The sequence below is a fragment of the Polypterus senegalus genome, chromosome 17 (assembly GCF_016835505.1).
Source record: "Polypterus senegalus isolate Bchr_013 chromosome 17, ASM1683550v1, whole genome shotgun sequence".
In the NCBI taxonomy this organism is placed as follows: Eukaryota; Metazoa; Chordata; class Cladistia; order Polypteriformes; family Polypteridae; genus Polypterus; species Polypterus senegalus.
In genome coordinates, this window is record NC_053170.1 from 13614581 (window position 1) to 13638975 (window position 24395).

General features: G+C 41.4%; 1 protein-coding gene across 2 annotated transcripts in view; it reads left to right on the forward strand.

Annotated features, from left to right (window-relative positions):
- The window catches only part of ttll6 (tubulin tyrosine ligase-like family, member 6), a 93180-nt gene that overhangs the window by 44948 nt on the left and 23837 nt on the right, over positions 1–24395 (forward strand). For both annotated transcript variants that reach the window (XM_039740303.1, XM_039740304.1), the window contains 6 exons: positions 2599–2742; positions 2853–2938; positions 6010–6235; positions 7349–7530; positions 11971–12159; positions 19817–19994. In XM_039740303.1, the coding sequence (XP_039596237.1) occupies positions 2599–2742; positions 2853–2938; positions 6010–6235; positions 7349–7530; positions 11971–12159; positions 19817–19994 (1005 nt within the window). The remainder of the gene's footprint in view (positions 1–2598; positions 2743–2852; positions 2939–6009; positions 6236–7348; positions 7531–11970; positions 12160–19816; positions 19995–24395) is intronic.

Genomic DNA, 24395 nt, shown 5'->3' on the forward strand with positions numbered 1-24395 from the left:
ATGTAAGTAGGATTTAGTTAGCATTGGGAACCTGAGTACCAAATTTCTTGAAGATGGGCCCATAAGTAACAAAGACTGTTGAAAAGTTCAATATGGCGGCCAACAGTGGCATCATACTACTGAAATAAGTATGTACATTGGTTTCGTTTAGCGCAGGGAAGCCGCCTACTAAATTTCGTGAAGATGGGGCCATAAATAAGAAAGTTCAACATGGCGGACGTTATCGACCATTACGTGTAGAATTTCGAAATGAAACCTGCTTAACTTTTGTAAGTAAGCTGTAAGGAATACGCCTGCCAAATTTCAGCCTTCTACCTACACGGGAAGTTGGAGAATTAGTGATGAGTCAGTGAGTGAGTGAGTCAGTCAGTGAGTGAGTCAGTCAGTGAGTGAGTGAGTGAGTGAGGGCTTTGCCTTTTATTAGTATAGATTTGACACCTGTAAAATGGTCCCGTATGTGTGTAAATGAGTGTGCACTTTCGATGGAATGTTTTTTTCTTTCTCCCTAATACCTTTAATTTCATCTAATAAAAACTGAAAGTAGATCAATGGAGGTAATTTTCTTTGAGTTCTTGGTGTTTGGTGTTAACAATTCTTGGCTTTCTAAGCCCTCATATTGCTAAGTTCTGTTTTTATTTCTCAGATCTGTTTTTACTTGTCACTTATGTTGCATTTTTTTTCACTTGTGGCCAGTCCAATGATATCCCCCCACAGACTGTTTAATAGAGAGGCTGTTTTTGAGACATCGCCATCTTTGGTTGTCTTCTTCTCTTTAAGCCCCAAATAAGCCCATTTTTGAACAGATTTTCAGCCTCTCAACAAAACCTCTTAAGGACACAGGCATATACAATACAAAACAATACAATACAATACAGTTTATTTGTTGTATAGCCCAAAATCACACAGGAAGTGCTGCAATGGGCTTTAACAGGCCCTGCCTCTTGACAGCCCCCCAGCCTTGACTCCCTGAGAAGACAAGGAAAAACTCCCAAAAAAAAAACCTTGTAGGGAAAAATGGAAGAAACTTTGGGAAAGGCAGTTCAAAGAGAGACCCCTTTCCAGCTAGGTTGGGCGTGCAGTGGGTGTCAAAAGAAGGGGCTCAATACAATACAATACACAGAACAGAACAAATCCTCAATACAGCATAAAAATAAAAATTTTAGAAGTATGGAGCAGAATTTAACAGTAGATGATATCACATAATAAGATTTGGATATTTTTAGAGTCCTGGAGACCTCATCCATCAAGCTGCCTCCCCAGTTTGGCCATTCCAACAGCTGAAACAGTGGTGGGCCAGCCAATCTGATGAAAGGACCCCTCTTTCCCATGATTCCTGTGATCCTCCATCAGGGATGACTTTACCATAAGGCAGGCAAACATCTTGGCAGGTGGGCCGTGGCACCAATTGCCACATTTCCCACTGAACACAATGTCACTCCTGTATTAAAAACTGCATACAACTGGTGAGTGGCGGTAGGGGAGCAGTGAAATAGTATAGCCAAATTCCAAAATAGCCAGCTTAAAGTGGACCAAAGCTAACCACCCTATGATGGAAACCAGAAGATCCCCCAGGGTTCCCACATAAGACTGTCAGTGTCTACCATCAGCATGATCCCATGTGAAGTTAGCATAATGTCAATGAAGCTCCCTGGGGGATGGAGGATATAAAGCAGGAAACACCTTGGTTAGGCTGTGAGTCCATGACAGGGCCCACACTCAAAGGGTTATTCTAGAGTCACCAATTAACCAGAGTGGTCAGGCTGAAAGAATTTTCAGCTGTAATAGGATGTTATTGCTTTTGAGTTCAGAAGCCTCTTTCATGGCCTGGCCAGGGGTACTTCTTAATCAGGTGGTCAAATAAACATCTTTCTGATCTAGAGGCACCATGTTTGATTTCCAATAATATTGATGTCTCAGGAGAGAAGCGTGGGAGGGGAACACCATGAGAGAGTTCCTCACTTGTGTCAACCTAAATGACATGTAGGGATGTGGGAGGAAAGCACATGCAAACTTTGGCATGATGTACAACTCTATGTGGATGGTGAATGGATGCTGATTTTACACCAACAGGGCTGGAATTGTCAAGCAGTAGCTCTAACCACTGTGCCACCATCACACATGTGAAGTTTTGTGTGTCATTATGAATGAAACAATTGTTGCTATTATTTGTATGAAAATGTGCTATATAAATAAATGTGTTTGTTGTTGTTATTTTCACCATAGTTTCACAGTGACCCAACTGCACAATTCTATGTATCATACCAGAGGCATCAAAAGAACCAGGCTGCAGATTTCTGATGGCATGTGTCTTGTACAGCTGGATATGCTTTTTGGAAGCTTGACTTCACCCTAATATCTTTAGCAGTTGCTGGTATACACAGCCAGCTTTCCTTATGACGCCTGGCACAAATACTGTATTTGGCTGTCTGTTTTTACAACATTCATTTAGTGACAGCAAGTGTGTCTGGAAATGCTTAACTTGAGACAAAACAACTATTTTTTGGAAGATGTCCCTCAATTCTGTTTTGAACGCTGTGTCCAGGTGATATTCTTGCTGGCAAACAAACTCCTGTTTTTTTTTATTTCTCCTCTCTGCAGCCCTTCACAGTGGATGGCTTCAAGTTTGATTTACGAATCTACGTTCTGGTGACTTCTTGTGACCCCTTTAGGATCTTTGTTTACAATGAGGGCCTTGCTCGTTTCTGTACCACAAAGTATTCAGACCCAAACAATGCCAACGTAGTAAGTTCTGGGACTCCTGGTTCTTGGATACACTTTTGGCAATCATGGTATTGTTGCTTCACTTCTAATTATTTCATTTTACTTTTTTCTTATCACTTCTTGCATAACAGGATGATATTTGTATGCATCTGACCAACTATGCCATCAATAAGCACAGTGATAACTTTGTCCGTGATGATGATACGGGTAGCAAGAGGTAAGTTTAGGGCTATGAAAAAAAAAATGAACTTCTTGTACAATTTATATTTATACTGCCAAATATACATGCAACTGCAAACCAGATATTACCTAGAAGAAAGGTATTGTACGCCCCATACCCTGACAATAGTTAAAATATTTCTATTATAATAAAAAAAATCATGGGACGAGATGAGACTTTTTAGCCTGGGATGAGACATGACTTTTTCAGAGAGATACTGTGAAGTCCCACAAGACGAGACTTTGTGACAAGAGATGTAACCAAACCCAGAGCTGGAAATAAAAGACAAAGAGTAGATGACAAAGTAGAACGCTGTAACGAATTCAAAAACATTACCGTGATACATATGCAGAGCAGGTTAGAGATAATGAAAGTACTAAAATTCAAAAGTCTCAAAAAAATGACAGTAAAGATCGCACTGGCGCAAACAAATGGAAATTGTTACTCTGTGAAATAACGGAACAGTGAAAAGAGATTGAATATATTGTTCAGATTTAAACTTTAAGTCGGAGACTCGTGTTGCCATCAGGGAAAAGTAGTGTTTCTTCCCAATGAAGAGGCATATCCGCGAGAATTAAAAGATTTGTTGTCTGTTGAAAGTGAAATCCAAATACGCGAGCGGCAGAGTCGCAAAGTGGCTGGCACATAGCGTAGGCCTGGGGGGTTGGTGAGCGGAGCAAGCATGGGGCGAAGCCTCCTAGTTTTATATATATATATATATATATATATTCTGTAAGTGTCATTAGGGATTGTCTGTCATCCCATCTAGAGGGAAAGAAGGCCCCTTGTCAGGTGGTGGATGCCGGAGTGGACATACAACAATTGATTGGCATCTTGACCAGGTCAAGAGCTGATCCCTTGCCACGGAGAGAGGCCAAAAAGATGAGGGGATCGAGCGAAGCGAGCAGGGGGCAAAGCCCCCTACTTTTTAAAGCTATCTATCTCAGAGGCGTAGCTTGGGTTTTCAGTGCCTGGGGACAACTGAAGATTTCGCACCCCCTCCTGTTTGCCAAAATGCAATGGGGAAGGGAAAGAAAATTTTTTAAAATGTATTTAAAATAATAGTATTTTAAGAAAAAAAAATCATATTTTTTATTTTAAATAGTTTTAAATTTTTCAATATTTTAATGTTTTAAAGCACTTTTATGTGTATATTTTCAAGGTTTCGCTAAATTTATAAAGATAGAATGAAGTAAAATAATTAAGGCAACAATGGTAGTTCGAAAATATCATTATTCTAAAATATTATTCAAATATAACATTACATTGGATATAATAATATAATAACCTGAAAATGAAGTTAGTATAAAGTAAAAAAAAATAGTTTGATGTATAATGCTTTAAATGTAATTATTAACTTCAAAGAGAAATTTTCTTAGCCTTTGCTGCTGCAAATTTATCGATTAGTTCACCAAAATGTCTGCTGTCGGTAACCTCCCGCTCCACACTCAGCAAAGCCAAGGCTGACAATCTTTCCTGTGTCATGGATGATCTCAGGTAGGACAAGATAAGTTTTCATTTACTGAAAGATCTTTTGCAACTGGCGATGGAGGTTCCAACAGTCAGTAAAATCTAAAGACCAACTCTCAGATTTGGAAATACATCTTCCCCATACTGTACAATAAAGCAAAATCAGAAAGAGACAAGAAACATAGGGAAAAGATACCCTCATACTGATGGAGTGATGGACTGAGTATGCGAATGTTTTTTATTTACTTTTTAGTGCATTTAAGAATGGAAAACATTTCATTTTAAAATTTCGTAACATCAATTTGGCACCCCCTGGATGCTGCGCCCGGGGACAGATGTCCCCCCTTTGCCCCCGGGCTACGTCACTGATCTATCTATCTATCTATCTATCTATCTATCTATCTATCTATCTATCTATCTATTATATAGTGCCTTTCACATCAATCTATCTATCTATTATATAGTGCCTTTCATATCTATCTATCTATCTATCTATCTATCTATCTATCTATCTATCTATCTAGACACCATGAGCACCTTGGAGATCAGAGGGAAGGAGGGACACAGACCATTGCAGAGTAGTACAAAACAAGTTCCTTATTTTCTTCTGTGCCAAATAATTGCAAAGTCATGTTCTTCACACAACGAGCAATTAAAGTCAAAAGTGGCACAATCAAATGTAAAAAGAGCACTAGTGAAAGAAGTGTACGATTTCCAGACAAAACACATAAAATTGCAGGCATAAAATCACCTTTGAAAAGCGGTCCTGTTCGGCTTCTATTCCACCCGAGCTCTTGTGATTAGTTCTCTTCTTTTGCCTTTCAGTCGGAAAACTAATTCCAGATGGACTCTCTGACTTTATCTTAGTCATTTCCTCTCCTTTGCCAGGTTCACACTAACCGTCAACTTCACCATTCTCAATTAATTGGAGGAGTGTTTAAGTATACATGTCTTCTTTCCGCTCTCTAATTTGCTCAGCAGATATGACTAGTCAAGATGACCCTGTGGGACTCAACAAGCTAGTGACAAACACTTTGAATAATTCCAACTGTCCCACCAGATTGTGTCTTACTTCAATACTCATTTCACCCCTAAATGGGCCAATTGGGAAAGCCTCATCCATTCCGCAGTTACCCTCAAACATCACCTCATAGCTCATCGTGGTGTGATTCTCATCGGTGCAGAATTCCTCAGTTATGCCATCTGTCACCCATGCACACACACACTCCCATCACACATGCTCACGTGTGATGTCCCCCCTTTGCCCCCCCCAGCTACGTCACTGATCTATCTATCTATCTATCTATCTATCTATCTATCTATCTATCTATCTATCTATCTATCTATCTATCTATCTATCTATCTTTTGTGCCCTCCAGGGGGTACTACAGCTCCCCAAACACCCAACACAGACAGGCTCTGGACACAAGTCTTTACTTTTAGCCCAGATGCACATGCTACTGATTAATTGTATTTTTCTTTGTGGTTGGGATTGATATTTTTGTATTAGCCTGGTAACTCTCTACCTGGGTGCAGTCACTAAATCATTGTCATTGTTGAACATGAAAAATTCGCCACTTATCATGTCGTCCCTGTAGGAAGCTGTCAACGTTTAACAGGCACATGGAGGAGAAAGGCTATGACATAGGAAAGATGTGGGGGGACATTGAGGATGTAATCATCAAGACGCTGATCTCAGCCCACCCTATCCTTAAGCACAATTACAACACTTGTTTTCCCAATCATGTAACAGGCAGTGCATGCTTTGAGATCCTGGGCTTTGACATTCTATTGGATCGGCGGCTAAAGCCTTGGCTGTTAGAGGTGAGTACTGTTATATGTAGCCCTGCACTTTATTCTTGGATTTAGTAACCATGGTGTAGCAAACTGCTGCATCTGCAGCATAAATCAATTTATGTTAACTAAGAATACAGTTGGAAGGATACTGGGGATCAGTGACTGAGCTAGGACTCAAAGATTTAACTTGAAGAACTAATAGGGCTTAATGTTTCAGTCCCTATGGTAAGTCATCACTCTTGACAGTAAACTTAGAGTGGTTTACGGTGAGGGTAGGTATATGTCATTGAAGCCATCAGATGGGCACCCCCTTTGACATTTCTTTGATAAGCCCATGACATCTCCAGAAGATTCAACATTGTTACCTGGCATCCCAGGTGCACCCCCTGTCTGTTCCATACCCTCCTGTCTTCATCTTGCAGCTCATTTGTTGTCTTTCCTTTTAATCCAAATCCAATCGCTTCCTTTTTCTGCTGCATTTGACACAGACTAGATTACCTGTTGCAGGGAGTGACCCCTCTCTCCCATCTTCATCAAAAGACTGGTTGTAGATGTACCAACAAATCCTCTGCATCCCACTTCTACATAGAAAATCTTGGTCTTCTAATCATTTTGTGCAACTTAATTTGTCAGATCAAAGTACCTGGTCTTTCTCCTCTCATAAGCTTTCTGAACACCATCTTCTCATGGTACTCTCAGTTCCACAACATATGCCAACTTGGCTGATATTGACCTTAGGACCTTGTCTGGTGGAAGTATGGTAGCCATAATATCTGAAAACACAAGGAGCTAAGAGTAAAGTGGAGATGGGCTACGAGTTGTCCTGGTGTCCACCTGAGACCTGTTGTCTCTATGAGACCATTCCTTGTGCCTTTGTCAAGTCCCATGGTTCCCTTGATTCAGTTGAGTCATCAGTCTATCCCCAGTTAATTTTTGATGTCTCAATATGTTTTTGGACCTCAATCCCATTCAAGAACAGCAGTGTGGTGAACTATTTGCAGACCTCATTGGAGGAACTAGGAGGTAAGTCGCTGGCACTAAGAGGCTTTGATTCATTATTTTGGTGGGGAGAGTTGATCTACAGACATAATCATGAGTAGTGAATGTGAAGACTACCACTGTACTGCTTGTCATGTGCAGGTGAACCATTCGCCCAGCTTTACAACTGATTCCAAACTGGACAGAGAAGTGAAGGACAATCTCTTGTATGACACCCTGGTCCTGATCAACCTTGGGGCTTGTGACCGCAAGAAAATCATTGAAGAGGATAAGCGTAAAGCGAAGGAGAGGCTGCTGCAACAGAACCGGTCCCGTGAAGCACGGTAGAGCATCACAGAGCTAAAGGGGCACGAAGGGACCTGAAATGGAGCTTGGGGATTAAGGGCCGAGGGGCAGTTTTGGGATTCAGCTGAATGAACCTTGTGTATTGGAGTACATAAATAGGCATAAAAGAGGAGGGAGGAATAAAAGAAGGTTAAACACACAATGGAAAAGGATTTAAAAAGGCTAAGGACAAAGTGGCACACCAGCAAAGAGAGCTAATGCCCCAGTACCCATTTTTACCCAATCTTTAAAATTGAAAACCAACCAATCTTTTATTCAGATACCATCTTTTCTACTTGGCATTCTACTAAAGTATTAAGGTTCTGCTTATTTAAAGTCACTCAAACTACGAAAGAACCCATTAATCCATCCACTGTGTAGGTCACGTAATCCAATTCAAGGTTATGTGGCACTGGGTGTTGAGCAGGAAAAACCCTGAACTGGGAAACAGCCCATTCTACACATTTACACCGGCAAGCTTATGGTGTAATTATTGGTAACTTTCAAAAACTCTCTTTTAAGAACCATTGACAAATTTCTGAAATTGTCATTGTTAGACAGTGTTGGAAGTGGTGCCACACAAGTGCCAGTACATTCTGTTAATGAGTGATTTGCAGATGATGCCAAACTATAAGTGGATTGGCAGATAATTAAGAATCCGTTGAATCATCAAAGAGGGACTTGCACAGCATACAGGATTTGGCAGATGTGTGACAGAACAAATTTAATGTAATTAAATGGAAATGATTAATAAAAATGTTAGGTTTGAATACACAATAGGGGGTCTGAAAATTGAAGGAGTTTATGCTCAAGCTTTATAATGCACTGGTGAGGCCTCATCTGGAGTACTGGGTGCAGTTTTGGCCTCCAAGCTACACAAAGGACATAGCAGCACAAGAAAAGGTCCAGAGAAGAGTCACTAGGCTGATTAAGGGACTACAGGGGATGAGTTACGAGGAAAGATCCACAAGCTGAGCCTTTACAGTTTTAAGCAAATGGAGATTAAGAGGAGACCTGATTGAGTTGTTTAAAATTATGAAGGGACTTGGTCCAGTGGATCAAGACTGTTATTTTAAACTGAATTCATTGGAAACCTGTTAAGGGTAAACTTCACACAAACGTTTCTCTACACAGAGAACCATAGACACATGAAGTGAGCTAAGGTAAGGGACTTTCAAAACTAGACTTGATGTTATTTTGGAAGAATTTAGTAGATATGACTGATAAGCTTTGTTGGGCTAAATGACCTTTTCTTGTCTAGATTGCTTTAATGTTTTCATCCCCTTTGGAGTTTCTAGCACCGCTATTTACTTACATTTGTTAGATAGATAGATAGATAGATAGATAGATAGATAGATAGATAGATAGATAGATAGATAGATAGATAGATAGATAGATAGATAGATAGATAGATAGATAGATAGATACTTTATTAATCCCAAGGGGAAATTCACAGACAATAACTTTGTATTATGTTAACGTTTACCCCCTGGGTGGAATTGAAGAGTCGCATAGTGTGGGAGAGGAACGATGTCCTCAGTCTGCCAGTGCAGCAGGATGGTGACAGCAGTCTGTCTGTCGCTGAAGCTGCTCCTCTGTCTGGAGATGATCCTGTTCAGTGGATGCAGTGGATTCTCCATGATTGACAGGAGTCTGCTCAGCACCCGTCGCTCTGCCACAGATGTCAAACTGTCCAGCTCAGTGCCTACAACAGAGCCTGCCTTCCTCCCCAGTTTGTCCAGGCGTGAGGTGTCCCTCTTCTTTATGCTGCCTCCCCAGCTGATTGGAGAGGAGGGAGCAAATAAAGTGTATGTGTGTGTCTGGGATTGATGTAAGACTGCATGCCAGTATGCACTATACACTGCCACTAAGCAGATGCGAGAAATGGGGAAAGTGCTGACCCCCTTCAAGCCCTGGTGTTAAACAAATTAACATTATGTGCAACCTTAGTTACTGATGCCTTTTAATTTTACTTTAAGTGAAGGTATTTCAACTTGTATACTTTCATCTTTTCCACATCAAATTACTGTTGATGATGGCTGAGCAAATCCCCAGCTCCAGTCTGCAGAGTTGGACTTGCAGTCGGCAAGCCACTGTCAACTCAGCTGTTTATCATTGGCAAATTATAACAAACATTTGAATTTTCCATTGAACAAATCTTTTGAATTTTTTTTTTGTTCCAGGAAACAAATTACAATTTTTCCCATGACCAACAAGTAACAAGAATATATTAATCAATGCCAGTCTTATATCATTTGGCTTGGAATCTGGTGTCTGTGAAGTCAGTCACCGTTTTTTGTTTGGTTTTTAACTACATAATGTTGAAAGGTGCTATTAAAAACCATAGGTGGAGTTTGATATTTAGGCATGGGGTATCATTCAAGTTCTGCGGTGGGCAGGTGCCCTGCCCGGGGTTTGTTTCTTGCCTTGCGCCCTGTGTTGGCTGGGATTGGCTCAGGCAGACCCCCGTGACCCTGTAGTTAGGATATAGCGGGTTGGATAATGGATGGTATCATTCAGGTTTGTTCTGGCATTGAATTAACTGTTGTGATAGCTGGAGTCTTTTTCATTTTTTATTTAATTCGTCAAAAAGGCATTTTTTGTATATTAGATATTTGTGTGTATGGCAAGGTTGAGGTTTGCTCTGACTGTCGCACATTTTGGCTTAAGCTGTGGACACATGCATGAGACTTTGTGGCCATTTTAATTGCTTATACTGACTACTGAGGATCTGTTTGCTGACAGGAGGAGCTATTGGACATGTAAAAGAGGAAAATACCATATATACTTAGCAAAAAAAGAAACGTCCTCTGACTTTCAACTGTTTTTACTTTCAGTAAACTTAATGTGTAAATATTTGTATGAACACTAAAAGAGTCAACACCATAAGACGTAAACTAAAAATGTTTCACAATGTGTCCCTGAATGAAGGGAGGCTCAAAATCAAAAGTACCAGTCAGTATCTGGTGTTTCCACCAGCTGCTTGAAGTACTGCAGTGCATCTCCTCCTCATGGACTGGACCAGATTTGTCAGTTCTTGCTGTGAGATGTTACCCCACTCTTCCACCAAGGCACCTGCAAGTTCCTAGACATTTCTGGGGGGAATGGCCCTAGCCCTCACCCTGCGATCCAACAGGTCCCAGACGTGCTCAATTCCTTCGACGATAAACACGAATCCGTCCATCACCCCTGGTGAGACAAAACCGTGACTCATCAGTGAAGAGCACTTTTTGCCACTCCTGTCTGGTCCAGCGAAGGTGGGTTTGTGCCCATAGGCGGCGTTGTTGCTGGTGATGTCTGGTAAGGACCTGCCTTACAACAGGCCTACAAGCCCTCCGTCCAGCCTCTCTCAGCCTATTGCGGACAGTCTGAGCACTGATGGAGGGATTGTGTGTTCCTGGTGTGACTCGGGCAGTTGTTGTGGCCATCCTGTACCTGTCACGCAGGTGTGATCTTCGGATGTACCGATCCTGTGCAGGTGTTGTTACATGTGGTCTTCCACTGCGAGGATGATCAGCTGTCCTTCCTGTCTCCCTGTAGCGCTGTCTTAGGCGTCTCACAGTGCGGACATGGCAATTTATTGCCCTAGCCACATCAGCAGTCCTCATGCCTAATGCACGTTCACGCAGATGAGCAGGGACCCTGGGTATCTTTCTTTGGGTGTTTTTCACAGTCGGTAGACGAGTCTCTTTAGTGTCCTGCGTTTTTACAACTGTGACCTTAAATGCCTACTTTCTGTAATCTGTTAAGGTCTTAACGACCATTCCACAGGTGCATGTTAATTAATTGATTAGGGTTAATTGAACATGCATGGAAAACATTGTTTTAACCCTTTACAATGAAGATCTGGAAAGTTATTTGGATTTTTAAAACATTATTGTTGAAATACACAGTCCTGAAAAAGGGACGTTTCTTTTTTTGCTGAGTATATAAAGTATGTAATTTGAAGTGAACTCTTTCGAGCTAAATTTGAAACAGTAAACTAATCCATAATTGAAGTTGTACAGAGTGTTTCTCTGTTTGAGGGACAGGCGACATTCAAGAAAGAGTTCCTTATGGCAGGCTTGATGTTATTATTGGACTCATTGATTGTTAAGATATATACATTAGCTGTAGCCTGAAAAAAAATCAGCAGCAAAGTACAATTTTTGGAGATTTATTTTAGTAACATAGTACATTCATTGAGGAGGGCAGGTACCCCTTAAACCACCCATGCCCTACTCCCCCCGACCATCCTACACCCATAAACCTTAATGAAGAGTATTTGACAATTTTATGCTATTTTTGGCCAAAACCTGAATAATTTAGTGCCTGCTAAAAACGAATAAAGCAGCTTCTGGATGGTAGTCAATAATTCATGTTTCCTTCTGCTCTTTGCCAATCAAATTAATTTTTCTTGTACCAATGTTAAATTCCCATATCTATTTCTTCTTTTTTAGGAATGAAGAGCTCAAGCTGTCACAGGCTGCCTGGATGGAGCAGATGCTGAAATATGAAGCAAAACATCTGGGTGACTTCCGCAGAATTTACCCCCAAGATGATTCCGACAAGTACACCAAGTACTTCAAGCACAGCAGCTCTCTTTTCCAGGAGACAGCAGCTTCCAAAGCCAGAGAAGAGTGCTCCAGGTACTTCAAAGGAACAGATTATACACGGCTTGGTGGCCCGTGGCGGTGAAGGGTCTCTGAAATGGTGACAACCTACCAGTCGCCAGAGAAGTCCCAAATCTGCTGTGCATTGTATGCATGGTCTTCCACTTCATCTGCAGGCCATTTGTGTGGATCCCAGTAGTCATCACTTCCTCTTGATCCCACTTCTGAGCTGCGCTGTGAGCCTGGGGTTTGGAGTTAAGGGTAGTGAGGAAAGTAGGTTGAGTCTACAACTGATGAGCAATAGTCAGGAAGAGAATATTAGAGAGAAAGAGACAAAGCAAATCTATTTAATATAGTGCCTTTTCTCAGTGAACATCACACCAAGACACACAAAAAGTATAATTTGTCCCACATTCCTAATATGTCAACCATATACGACACTATACTGTATGAAATCACAAGGTCACAATTTCAACCCCAGCCACTTTAGTGAGCTGTAGTAATATAAAATAGATAACCATACCCATAAAGCGCACTGAGATGACATTTACTATGAAGGTCACCACATAAAATGAGTGAGGTGTAAGTTCTATTTGGGACAGTGACTGTGTGACCTCCTGTAGTGGGCTACTTCGGGCACTTTAGAGCATTTGAAAAACTGTGGTGAGAACAAGCCATTCAGTCCAACAAGTTCATCCATTCTATATAAGAGCAAGTCAAGATCTGAACATCCCTAAAGTTCTACTGTCAACCACACTACTTGGCCATTTACTCCATGTGTCTGAGGTTCTTAGTATGAAGAAAAACTTTATAACATTTGTGTAAAATCTGGTCTTAACAAGTTTCCAACTGTGTCCCCATATTATAGTTTTGGATATTATTTTAAAGTAACAACTGAAATCTACTGTACTAATCTCTCTATTATTAACATAATGGATTAATGGGTTCTTTCTTAGTTTGAGTGACTTTAAATAGGCAGAACCTTAAAATCCTGGGAGATGAGGACTTTTTATCCCGCGATGAGACGTGACTTTCTCAGAGAGACACTTTCACGTCCCACGAGACGAGTCTTTGTGCCAAGAGATTTGACCACGCCCGGGGCCAGAAATTAAAGACAAAGAGTAGATGACAAAGTAGAATGTTGTCAAGAATTCAAAAACGTTGGCGCGATTCACATGCAGAGAGATAATGGAAATACGAAACTTCGAATGTCTCAAAAAAATGATAGTCTAGATCGCATTAGCACAAACAAACAGAAATGATTACTCGTTGAAATAACATAACAGTGAAAAGAGATAGAATATATTGTTCGGATTTAAACTTTAAGTTGGAGACTTGTAGATCATGTAATTCGTGTTGCCATCAGGGGATAGTAGTGTTTCTTCCCAGTGAAGAGGCGTATTCATGAGAATTAAAAGATTGGTTGTTTGGTGAAAGTAAAATCCCGTGAGAGAAAATTTCAAGCCCCCTCGAGCCAAGACTTTATGCAAAGAGATTTCGAAAAGTCCTGCCCACATCTCTCTTTTATAAAAAAAAATCCTGTGGGAGAGAATGACTAGGAGACGATACGTGATCTTCACGTTAAGAACACGGAAGACAAATAAAAGACCCGCGAGATGAAAGAGAATGGCCATGGAGCGTCTCGTGGGGATGTAGTGTAGTGTAAAGGAACGCAGCACACACAGATACAGGGGTCTCAGTGCATATAAAACGTATAAAGGACAATACGTTACAAATAGAACATCAATGACTAAAAGATCGCATTAGCGCAAACAAAAGGAAATTAATCATCAGGACCAGGTGTAACTGAAAAAATAGCAGGACAAAGCAGGGTCAGAAATAAAAGACAAAGAGCAGAAAACAAAGTCTTTTCTCCTTCTCATCATTCAATGCACAGAACGTAGATTTACACAATAATTGACCATACGCTTTGAGAATCTGTGGTCCCACAACAGTTAAAGCAACGACAAGTTTAATTACAAAGAAAACACAATTTGGTTAGGTGTATATTTATGATCATGGAGAAGCAATCACAACGCGAGCAGCAGAGACACGAAGTGGCAAAAAGGACAGTGTCTGTACAGGCTTTAAAATAATCGAAGGGCAGCACAACAGCGGCTGCCACCCCCCTTTCACAACGCGAGCAGCGTTATACGTCCTGCAAGAAAGAGATTTAACAACGCCTGGGGCTGGAAATAAAGAACAATTATTGTTTTTACAACGTCACGTGAGACAAGGTAGTGAGCCATCATTTAAAACATGTCCACAGACATCTAACCTAGCTTTTGTTGGATTGCTTTTGGCAGACAAGCATTATGTGCTCCCAGCTCTTAAAACAACGACATGCGATAAGCAGAACAGGCAGCAGATGATCTGACGGCATATCCTTAGTGTGTGTTCAGCCGACCCTACCCTTCACAACGTCAGCAGCATTATACATTTGGCAAGAAAGAGATGTAACCATGCATGGGGCCAGAAATAAAGAACAAGTATTGTTTTTACAAAAGTTTTTAACGTAAAGTGAAAATAATGCATATGTAAAAATTCCTATGAAAATAACAATCTCTTTAAATTGTATATCCGGTAAACCAAACACGGGGGTGGGCGAGCAAAGCGAGCAGGGGGCAGAGCCCCTTAGTGTAAAACATTTACAACCACGCACACGGTTCAGTCATTTCTCATTTGTGTGAATGTTATTGTCAGACACAGTTCGTGAAGAGAGAAAGAAATGATATTCACTCGCGTTGTGATGATGTAATTCCAAACACGGAATCAAAATTCAATGCGATATTGACGAAAAGGTAAAAGCGAAAAGCGATCGAATATATGGACATAGGTGATATGACAGAAGTATGTAGATATTGTTTGGCTTTAAACTTTAAGTCGGAGACTTGTAGATTATCTAATTCATTTTGCCATCAGGGAAAAGTAATGTTTCTTCCGAATGAATTGGCCTATCCTCGAGAATTAAAAGTTTTGTTGTTTGCTGGCGCGTACCGCAGGCAAAGGAGAGTTGGCGAGTGAAGCAAGCAAGTTCCTTTCATGATTTTAAAAACTTCAATCATTACCCATCTTAATCTCTGTTTACTCAAACTAAGAAGGTCCAACTCCTTCAATCTCTCCCCAGAGCTCATACCTCAAAGTCCTGAATCAGTCTAGTCATTCTCGTCTGGACTTTCTCTAGCGCTATTATGTCTTTTTTGTAATATGGAGACCAAAGCTGCTCATAGCACTCAAGGTGAGGCCTCACTAATGAGTTATTATAACATGACCTCCCTCGACTTGTACTCCACACACCTGGGTGCTACATAACCTAACATCTTATTGCACTTCTTGATCGCTTCAGAATTTTGTTAATGATGTGTTCAAGTTTAAAGCTTTTGCTATTTCTGCTATGTCTGTATATTCTAGAACAGCTTTACTGTTCCTAATACTCATCACCTTCTCTTTGACGGTGCTTTAATTGCTAATATAATAAAAGAATCCTCTTTGAGCCACCTTTGCCTTTTCTGCAATGTTTCTCTCCATCTGCCCTTTAGCCTTCCTAATATCCTTTTCAACTGTTGCCCTCATGCACTCATATTCATATGCCCTACAGTTATCACTAGAGTTATTACAAGTAGTCTTATATGCCTTGAACAGTAGTTTCTTCTCTTTGTAACTTTATTTTTGACGCCTTATTTACCATCCCGAACACCAGTTATAGTAATATGGAAATATGGAAATGGATGTAGTTTACCTCTAAAGCACAGCGGGCTGGTTCTCTCTGTGAATGACAGTATACTGCGTAAAATCGCTAAATGAAAGTTCAATTCTTACCACCCGTTCACTGCAAACCTCACTGAGAGTCATTTAGAAATGCACTAATAAGGAAAGAGATGTACCATCCATCCATTTTCTAACCCGCTGAATCCGAACACAGGGTCACGGGGGTCCGCCAGAGCCAATCCCAGAGCACAAGGCAGGAACCAATCCTGGGCAGGGTGCCAACCCACCGCAGGACACACACAAACAGGCCAATTTAGAATCGCCAATCCGCCTAACCTGCATGTCTTTGGATTGTGGGAGGAAACCGGAGCGCCCGGAGGAAACCCACACAGACACGGGAGAACATGCAAACTCCACGCAGGGAGGACTCGGGAAGCGAACCCGGGTCTCCTAACTGCGAGGCAGCAGCGCTACCACTGCGCCACCGTGCTGCCCCAAGAGATGTACCTTACCTGTAAATGACATCGGGATGGTGTTTAATAAGAAAGGCACTATATCATTTTACAAGAGTGTCATTTCAATCCCCACCATTAACCATCGGTGTGACTTTATTGCATATCAGTTAAAGTGCCCGGATTGCATTTTATTCAACATGGACACAGATGTACTTAATTTGTAGTTTGCAAAGTGACAGTATTCATGTTGAAAGGCTCTATAGATATGGTTGCAAAAAGCAATGGACATATGGATGTGTAACCCAAGGTAATTACATTAGCATTGGGATTTTAATATGAAAGGCACTAAGGAGAGCAGCTTGGCTGCCAGCTCATTGCCCATACCTAACTAACATTTGGACTTCAATATGAGCAATAGGAACATGAATGTACTTTATCTGTAAAGCACATAGGGTGGACTTCACTGTATGAAATCAGTAGTTGCCAATTCAATCTCTAAATGACAGTCACTTAAACTGCTAGGACTCAAAATGTAATATCCTGGACATGCATGCCTTACATTTGTAAAATAATTTAGCAAAGTGTTTAGTATGAAACAGAACCATATATAATCACTAGAGTGTCCCTTCATTCTACAACTGATTAGGTGTGTAATCACATTTCAACTTACTGAAACTGCCAGAGCTCAATTTGCTGTAATTCTAAAGTGTATTAACTTGTATACATTCCATTAGCTTTACTTGTAATATGAAAGGCATTATATAAAATCGGGCAGCACGGTGGTGCAGTGGTAGCGCTGCTGCCTCACAGTAAGGACACCTGGGTTTGCTTCCCGGGTCCTCCCTGAGTGGAGTTTGCATGTTCTCCCCGTGTCTGCGTGGGTTTCCTCCCACAGTCCAGAGACATGCAGGTTAGGTGCATTGGCGATCCCAAATTGTTCCTAGTGTGTGTGCTTGGTGTGTGTGTGTGTGCCCTGCGGTTAGCTGGTGCCCTGCCCAGGGTTTGTGTCCTGCCTTGCGCCCTGTGTTGGCTGGGATTGGCTCTGGCAGACCCCCGTGACCCTGTAGTTAGGATGTAGCGGGTTGGATAATGGATGGATTATATAAAATCACCAGGCTGCTTCTTCACACACATAACCTCGTCTCACCCGTCATTAACAAGTCAACTAGATGTCAGGATTTGAGTTGTGGTTATATAGAAAAAGGTGTACTTTACCTGTAAGTTTTATTGAGGTTGTGTTTCATATGAAAGGCACTATTTAAAAAGCTCCAGGGTGCTCCACCATCAACAGTGAATGCTTACCAAATTTGCTCTGCTTTTAGAAATATGAAAATGGATACACTATTTCTGCATAACACATTAAGATGGATTTTCTTATGAAAGGCACTATATAAAATCACAAATGTATAAATTCAGTCCTACAAATGCCCTTATAGTGTGTTTATTAATTGATTTCAGAGTTCTGGCTCATTGTAATATGGAAACAGACAGACTGTATCTATAAAGCACATTGAGAGGCTTTATATTTTGAAAAGAATTACAGAAAACACACAAAGGTTCAATCCAAACCATGTAATCTCACTTAGATTTATTTAAAGACACAAGGCTGCAAATGTTTTAATATGGAATTGGACTTACTTCACTTGTAAATTGCATTTGGATGGTGTTTAATATAAAAGGCACTATATGAAATCAAAAGTTGCAAGGCCAGTTAATTGTGTGTTCCCATACTGAGTTACTTAACCAGCAGGTGTTATATCTGTAAAGTATGAAAATGGATGTACCTCACCCTTAAATTGCTAGTATTAACTGTGAAAGGCACTATATGAAGTCACAACATTGCAGATTCACTCCTCATTTCTTCTTCTATAGTAAATCATGTAATGTGCTATGTGGTCATCTGGGGTAATAGTCAAGTCAAGTCAAGTTGGAGAGCATGCACTGGTACAGTGCGTTGTCGCACCCACTACATGACGAAACAATTCGGCATCCCAGTTTGCAGCCCCCCAGGCAGACATGTGGTCCAGTCCCACCCTCTGGAAGTGACCCTCTATCTGCCGCAGCCAGGTGTTACGTGGGCGACCCCTTGGCCTGGTTCAGCCACTCGGGTCCCCAACAATGAGGATCTTACGAGCCGGATCACCCTCTGGGAAACGCACCACATGGCCATAGTGCCGTAACTGACGCTCCCTCACAGTGCAGGTCATGTGCCTCATTTGGGACTCCATGAGCAACCGCTCATTCGACACAAAGTCCAACCAATGGTACCCAAGCATTTTCCGGAGATACACAGTACCAAATTTCAGGAGCGTCACACACCCCTTTCCAGCGACCTCATGAAATGCTCTTGCAATCCGTCGACTGACTTCATAAGAAGAATCACCAGAGACATGAATGTCACTGCCAAGGTAATGGGGTAATGTCACTGGGGTAATAACGGGTCAATAACTGTGATAAATGTTGGGGTGCCAACCCAGTTGTCCCCATTTACTTCCAAAACAAAATAAAACTGCGCTCGATGGCACAATTACAAACAGAAATGTCTCCCTCTGGCATTGTAACAAAATTAACTGCTGCCTCTCAAGGCTTCTTGTATGGCTTTTAGTTATGGCTTGAAGGAACTCCACCTCTCTCGTCAAGTGACATCTCCTTCCGGGCAGCTGAGCTTTGATGGTCAGGGGGCTGGAAAGGGCCAAGTCAGTTGCCCATAGTGGATGGTTTTTTGGTGTTGTGGAGGCAAAGGAAGATGACATGGCAGCAGCACCCCTTCTCGGACTACAGTGGTATTACATACCTGGGAGGAACCTGGATAATGATCCTCTGATGCGCATGTGGACACTTTTTCTCTAGTGTCATTTCTTGTGACTGAAGACAGAGAGATATAATTAAAGTTAGTAAAAAATATTTTATTAATACACACCAGGCAAAGGTAAGAATGACAGAGAAGCACAGTCCTAGGACACCTGCCCTTCATCTGCGCCGAGAAGTCGGTGTCCTAAATCTTTTATAATGCTAAGCGCAAAATTTGACCTTATGACTTTAGTTGCACAAGAATTTCAAGACATTACATCTTTACAATAATTTTGTTTGGATCAGTAGTTACACAATTTTAAAGGTCATCAGTTGGGCACTTGTAACTTCTTGTTTGTTACAGAAAACAGAAGCTGCACTTGTCGCAAGACAGACTTTTCGTGGCCCTTGTCACGCACACCAGATTTGATCAATAACTGATTTTTATTTTTCCACACGCATGCGTGACAGCTAGTATTCCAGTTATAGTTAAATGGACAGTGCTGCACTATAGCTGAAAAAAAAATGACTTTAGCATGGTGTTTACTAGAAAAGACACTATATAAATATGTTTAAAGTATCAATTTGCTGTATTTCATGTCATCTAAATAAACACAGATGTATTCATAAGGGGAGAATAGTGATGTTTCAGCCTATATTGATGCATATTTAGTGGCCACTCACCACCCAGCCAGCTTGTACTGCCCTTCTCTGACCACACATGGCATGACGCTTTGCAGGCAGCAACTGCAAGAGCTCCGCCTGAAGCAGGAGCAGAAGGAGGTCATCCAGAAGACGAAGAAGGCAGAGCTGCAGGGGGAATCGGCGGGCGAGAAAGTCAAACTGCACAAAACGTCCCAGAGGTCCTCAAGGAGCAGCCACAGACATCCCTCAGGCTCTACTCGGCTGCAGCTTTCGGTGAGTGAGCAAAAGATACATTGATGTGGGCAAAGGGTGCCAAAGAGAGGGGCAACAATGGGGCATTTGGGTCAGAACACGGACAATTTTGAGGTGCTGCTATAGATGATGCAGGGCAGAGTTAGTGGAGTTTTATCAGCCCATTGTTTTTTTTCCAATAACTTGTCACTGAGATGAACCCTGTCATGGTGGCTAACTGACTAATGAACTTAATAGTGTCTTAATTTATTATTTTATTTATAGTGTTACTGACACCATACTATACCCCCTCAAACTCAAACCAGGCAGCTCACAATTTATTTTTTGCAAATACACTGAAGAATAACACTGGAGTAATGTAGACATTAAATAAGTGTCGTGTTTCATTCAGTTAGTCAGTCAGTCATTATCAAACCCACTATATCCTAACACAGGGTCACGGGGGGTCTACTGGAGCCAATCCCAGCCAACACAGGGTGCAAGGCAGGAACAAATCCCAGGCAGGGCACACACACACACACACAAACACACCCAGCACACACTAGGGATAATTTAGGATCACCTAACCTGCATGTCTTTGGACTGTGGGAGGAAACCCACACAGACACGGGGAGAACATGCAAACTCCACGCAGGGAGGACCCGGGAAGCGAATCCGTGTCTCCTTACTGCGAGGCACCAGCGCTATCACTGCACCACCATGCCGCCTGTGTCATGTTTCATATTCACATTTTAAATGTGAAGAATCAGACTGGGAGTAACAGACTTGCGTTGTCCTCATGCGCCATGTTTTCACACCTCCATGTGCACCACCAAGGAAGGCATGTAGAACACACTAGCCAGTGCTCATAGTCACTTTTGGACCAGGGGCTTCCCTTCTGTGAGATTGCAGCCACCATGTCACTGTGCTCAATGGTGGTACCTGGTCCTCTGCAACACGAATTCAGTCTTTAAAGGGATACAGCAAGTGAGTTCTCTGCTACCACCTTATGGCCAGGTGTAGGTCTTCTGGAATGTCAGTTCCCTGTAGTTCAGCTCCTATTATGTTAAAGAACCCAAGGTACTGATGGCATATAGTGGGATTAGCATCAATCTTAAGTCTTGTGGATCAACTATTGTCACTCCGAGACTACTGCACAAAAATGGATGGGGCTCAGAACTGCATTATCTGCCTCATGCCCGTTCCTGATGCCTTCTTTAGTCATTGCTTATACCATCCAGCTACTTTGCACATGAGGCATCTCTAATGCATGGATGTTCAGAAGATTATTGTACAACTGTATTGAAGCCATCTGAGGAAGTGGAGTAGTTCTCTGTCATCAATAATTGCTTTCTTCCATTTCTCTTTATTTCTGTAAAATGAACCTATCTGATGCACTTTTTGGTTTGAGTTGCCATTTAGAACTTATACCATTTTTACAATTGCATAGTTTCATTCATTCATTTTCCTCCGCTTTTCCAATGCTGGGTCGCGTGGTCAACAGTCTTGGGTTTCAGACCCAAATGATCATTTCCCCAGCCACACTTGCCAATTCATACTGTAGGATCCCAAGGTGTTTCCAGGCCATCTGTGAGTCACATTCTTATCAGCGAGCCCTGGGTCTTCTCCAAGGTCTCCTCCCAGCTGGTTGCATCCACAAAAGCCCTACAGGGAAGCGTCCAGGAGGCATCAGCATCAGATGCCCGAACCACCTCAATTGGTTCATGCCTGGCCGGCAGACGTACTATGGGGCCCATTTGGGCAAAGCTTGAAATTGTAACATAGGACTGCCCTCCTGTGGACCCACCACCTAAAAGGAGGAATAGGGGCCGGGTGCAATGTGACCTGGGTGACGGTCAAAGGAAGAGGCCTTGGCAAACTGGAAACCAGACGTATTGCATACATTTTATACTGAAATGTATACACTGTACTGTATATTGCAGATAGAATGAAATGTATACAATTTATATAAATGATGTTGAGCTGCTTACACTGTACACTGAAACACGCACACTATACACTCTTAAAATAAAGGTGTCGGAGTGCTCCTTCAATGCAATGCCATCGGGGAGCCATTTTTTGGTTCCCAAAAAAGCCATCCACATGAAGATTCCAGAAAGAACTTTTATTTATTTAGACCAGTAGTCTCAAACTCCAGTCCTGGAGGGCCATAATGGCTGCAGATTTTCATTCTAACCCTTTTCTTAATTGGAGACCAGTTTTTGCTGCTAATTAACTCCTTTTCCTTTCATTTCTATGGACTTGTTTTTTTAAGATTTGAATTTTTCATAGTTCCTCTGAATTGCTTCATTTCTTTCATTAAATGGCACCAAAACAGAAATGAAATGTGAAGTAACAGAAGGCTAACTAAGTCAGGGCCTCAAACTCTAACCAGTTTCACTCTAAACGGTTGCATAATTTGTGTTGATTTTTGTTGTTTGTTAAACTCGTTCTTTAATTTTATGGCTTGTTGCTGTTCTCATTGTGCAATAGCAGACATTTCCGAAATTGTTGATCTTCTCTTTTCTAAGAGCACCGTTCAAATGTTTTGAGGACCTGAGCAGATCACCATTCCTGAGACCTTCCTTGTTCCTTATTTTCAGATATATTGTGTGATGGCCACAGTTTGCTGGTCATTTTGTATCTCATTGTTGTTTGGCTGCTAATTATTTTTTTTATTTTTTATTAATTTTATTACAATCAATACATAGCAATCAAGTTTTTACAAAAAAAAGAATTATGTTAAGAACAGATCGATCCCCACCCTTGAGAGAGAGAGCAAGCCAAACGGTGTAAAATTTAAGGCTTGTAAACATACCTAAATTAATAAATTCTCTGTGCTTTATAAACTTATTTTAAAATATTACTGATTAGATCCTGCCATGTTTTGAAAAAAGTCTGTGCGGATCCTCTAACTGAGTATTTGATTTTTTCCAATTTCAAATAATATAACACATCAGTTTCCCACTGACTTAAAAGAGGAGAGTTTGGGTTCTTCCAGTTTATCAGAATAAGTCTGCGTGCCAAGAGTGTAGCGAATGCAATCACAATTTGTTTATCCTTCTCCACTTTAAGCCCCTCTGGAAGAACCCCAAACACAGCTGTTAGTGGGTTAGGAGGGACTGTGAGTCCAAGGCTGTCTGAGAGGTAATTAAAAATTTTTGTCCAGAATAATGCTAATTTGGTGCAGGCCCAGAACATGTGACCCAGTGAGGCTGGGGCTTGGTTGCAACGTTCGCAGGTTGGATCATGCCCTGGAAACATTTTGGAGAGTTTTAGTTTGGCTGCTAATTAAGGAAAAAAAAACAACTAAGTGGTCTGAGTCTTCAAGAGCAAGTCAATTAAAATGAATTCAAAAGATGTTAATTAGCAGCAAAAAACAGGTCACTAATTAAGAAAAGGGTTAGAATGAAAACCTGCAGCCACTGGGGCCCTCCTGTACTGGAGTTTGAGACCCCTGATTTAGATCCACATCAGGAGCCAGAAATAGCCCTGAGTAGATGGTAACAGATTTATTAGACACCAGTGGCTTCCTGATTTTAAAATGAATCTTTCTGAATACAAGAATTAAATTTTACTCTGTACACCTGGCCCTTCTACTGCAGCAGTTTATATATTTCACTAGAGAGCATGCATTTTAGTAAGTGGTGTGCTAGTCAGTATATAGCAGAGATGCTTCAGAATGGAGTGCACGTGTTTCAATATTTAGTGTATGTGTGTCAGTATTGTGTATGTGCTGTGAAAAATGATTACGTCCATTGTAATACAAAGGAAAGACAGTGAGACATTTTGGGGCACCCATAGGCAAGCCCCATATAATTGATGTGTCAAAAAAGAGAAATAAAAAGCAGGTTAAAGCATTCTGTTGCGTCTTTTCAAATGGGTGTCTGGACAATGACTGCCAAAGTTGGCTGTTCTTCCAGTTAAGACCGTTCATTTCCACCGGAAGTGATGTTAGTAATGGAAAAGCCATCAATCCTCCGGCCTACAGAGGGAGAGAAAGAGAAGGCGTTGTTGTAGAGTGGCAACCTGTGGAGCGATGGGCAATTACCATCACCAGGGACCTTAAGCTGTGCCCTACGTGTATGTGTGTGACAGCGCATATAGTTATAACAAATCTCATCTGTTTCTCCTGCTTTTCTTATTCCTTGGCACTGCATTATATTCATGCACTTCTTGGGGGGCATTCATTGGCTGTCAGCTCTCATGCACACAGATCCCATCCTTTCGACTAAAGACAAAACTTATTTTGTCGAGGCGAGTCGTGGACTAGTTGTGTGAGCCACTGGGCATATCAGACTACACAACCAGCTCGATGGGAGCGCACCCCCAACTGCCTCCGACTTGCTTAAACTACATAAATGAAGGATACAACTGTTAATCCCTGGAAAAGTTGCACAATGTGGCATAGTCTTTAGACTGACTAGCTTATTAAAGCAACAT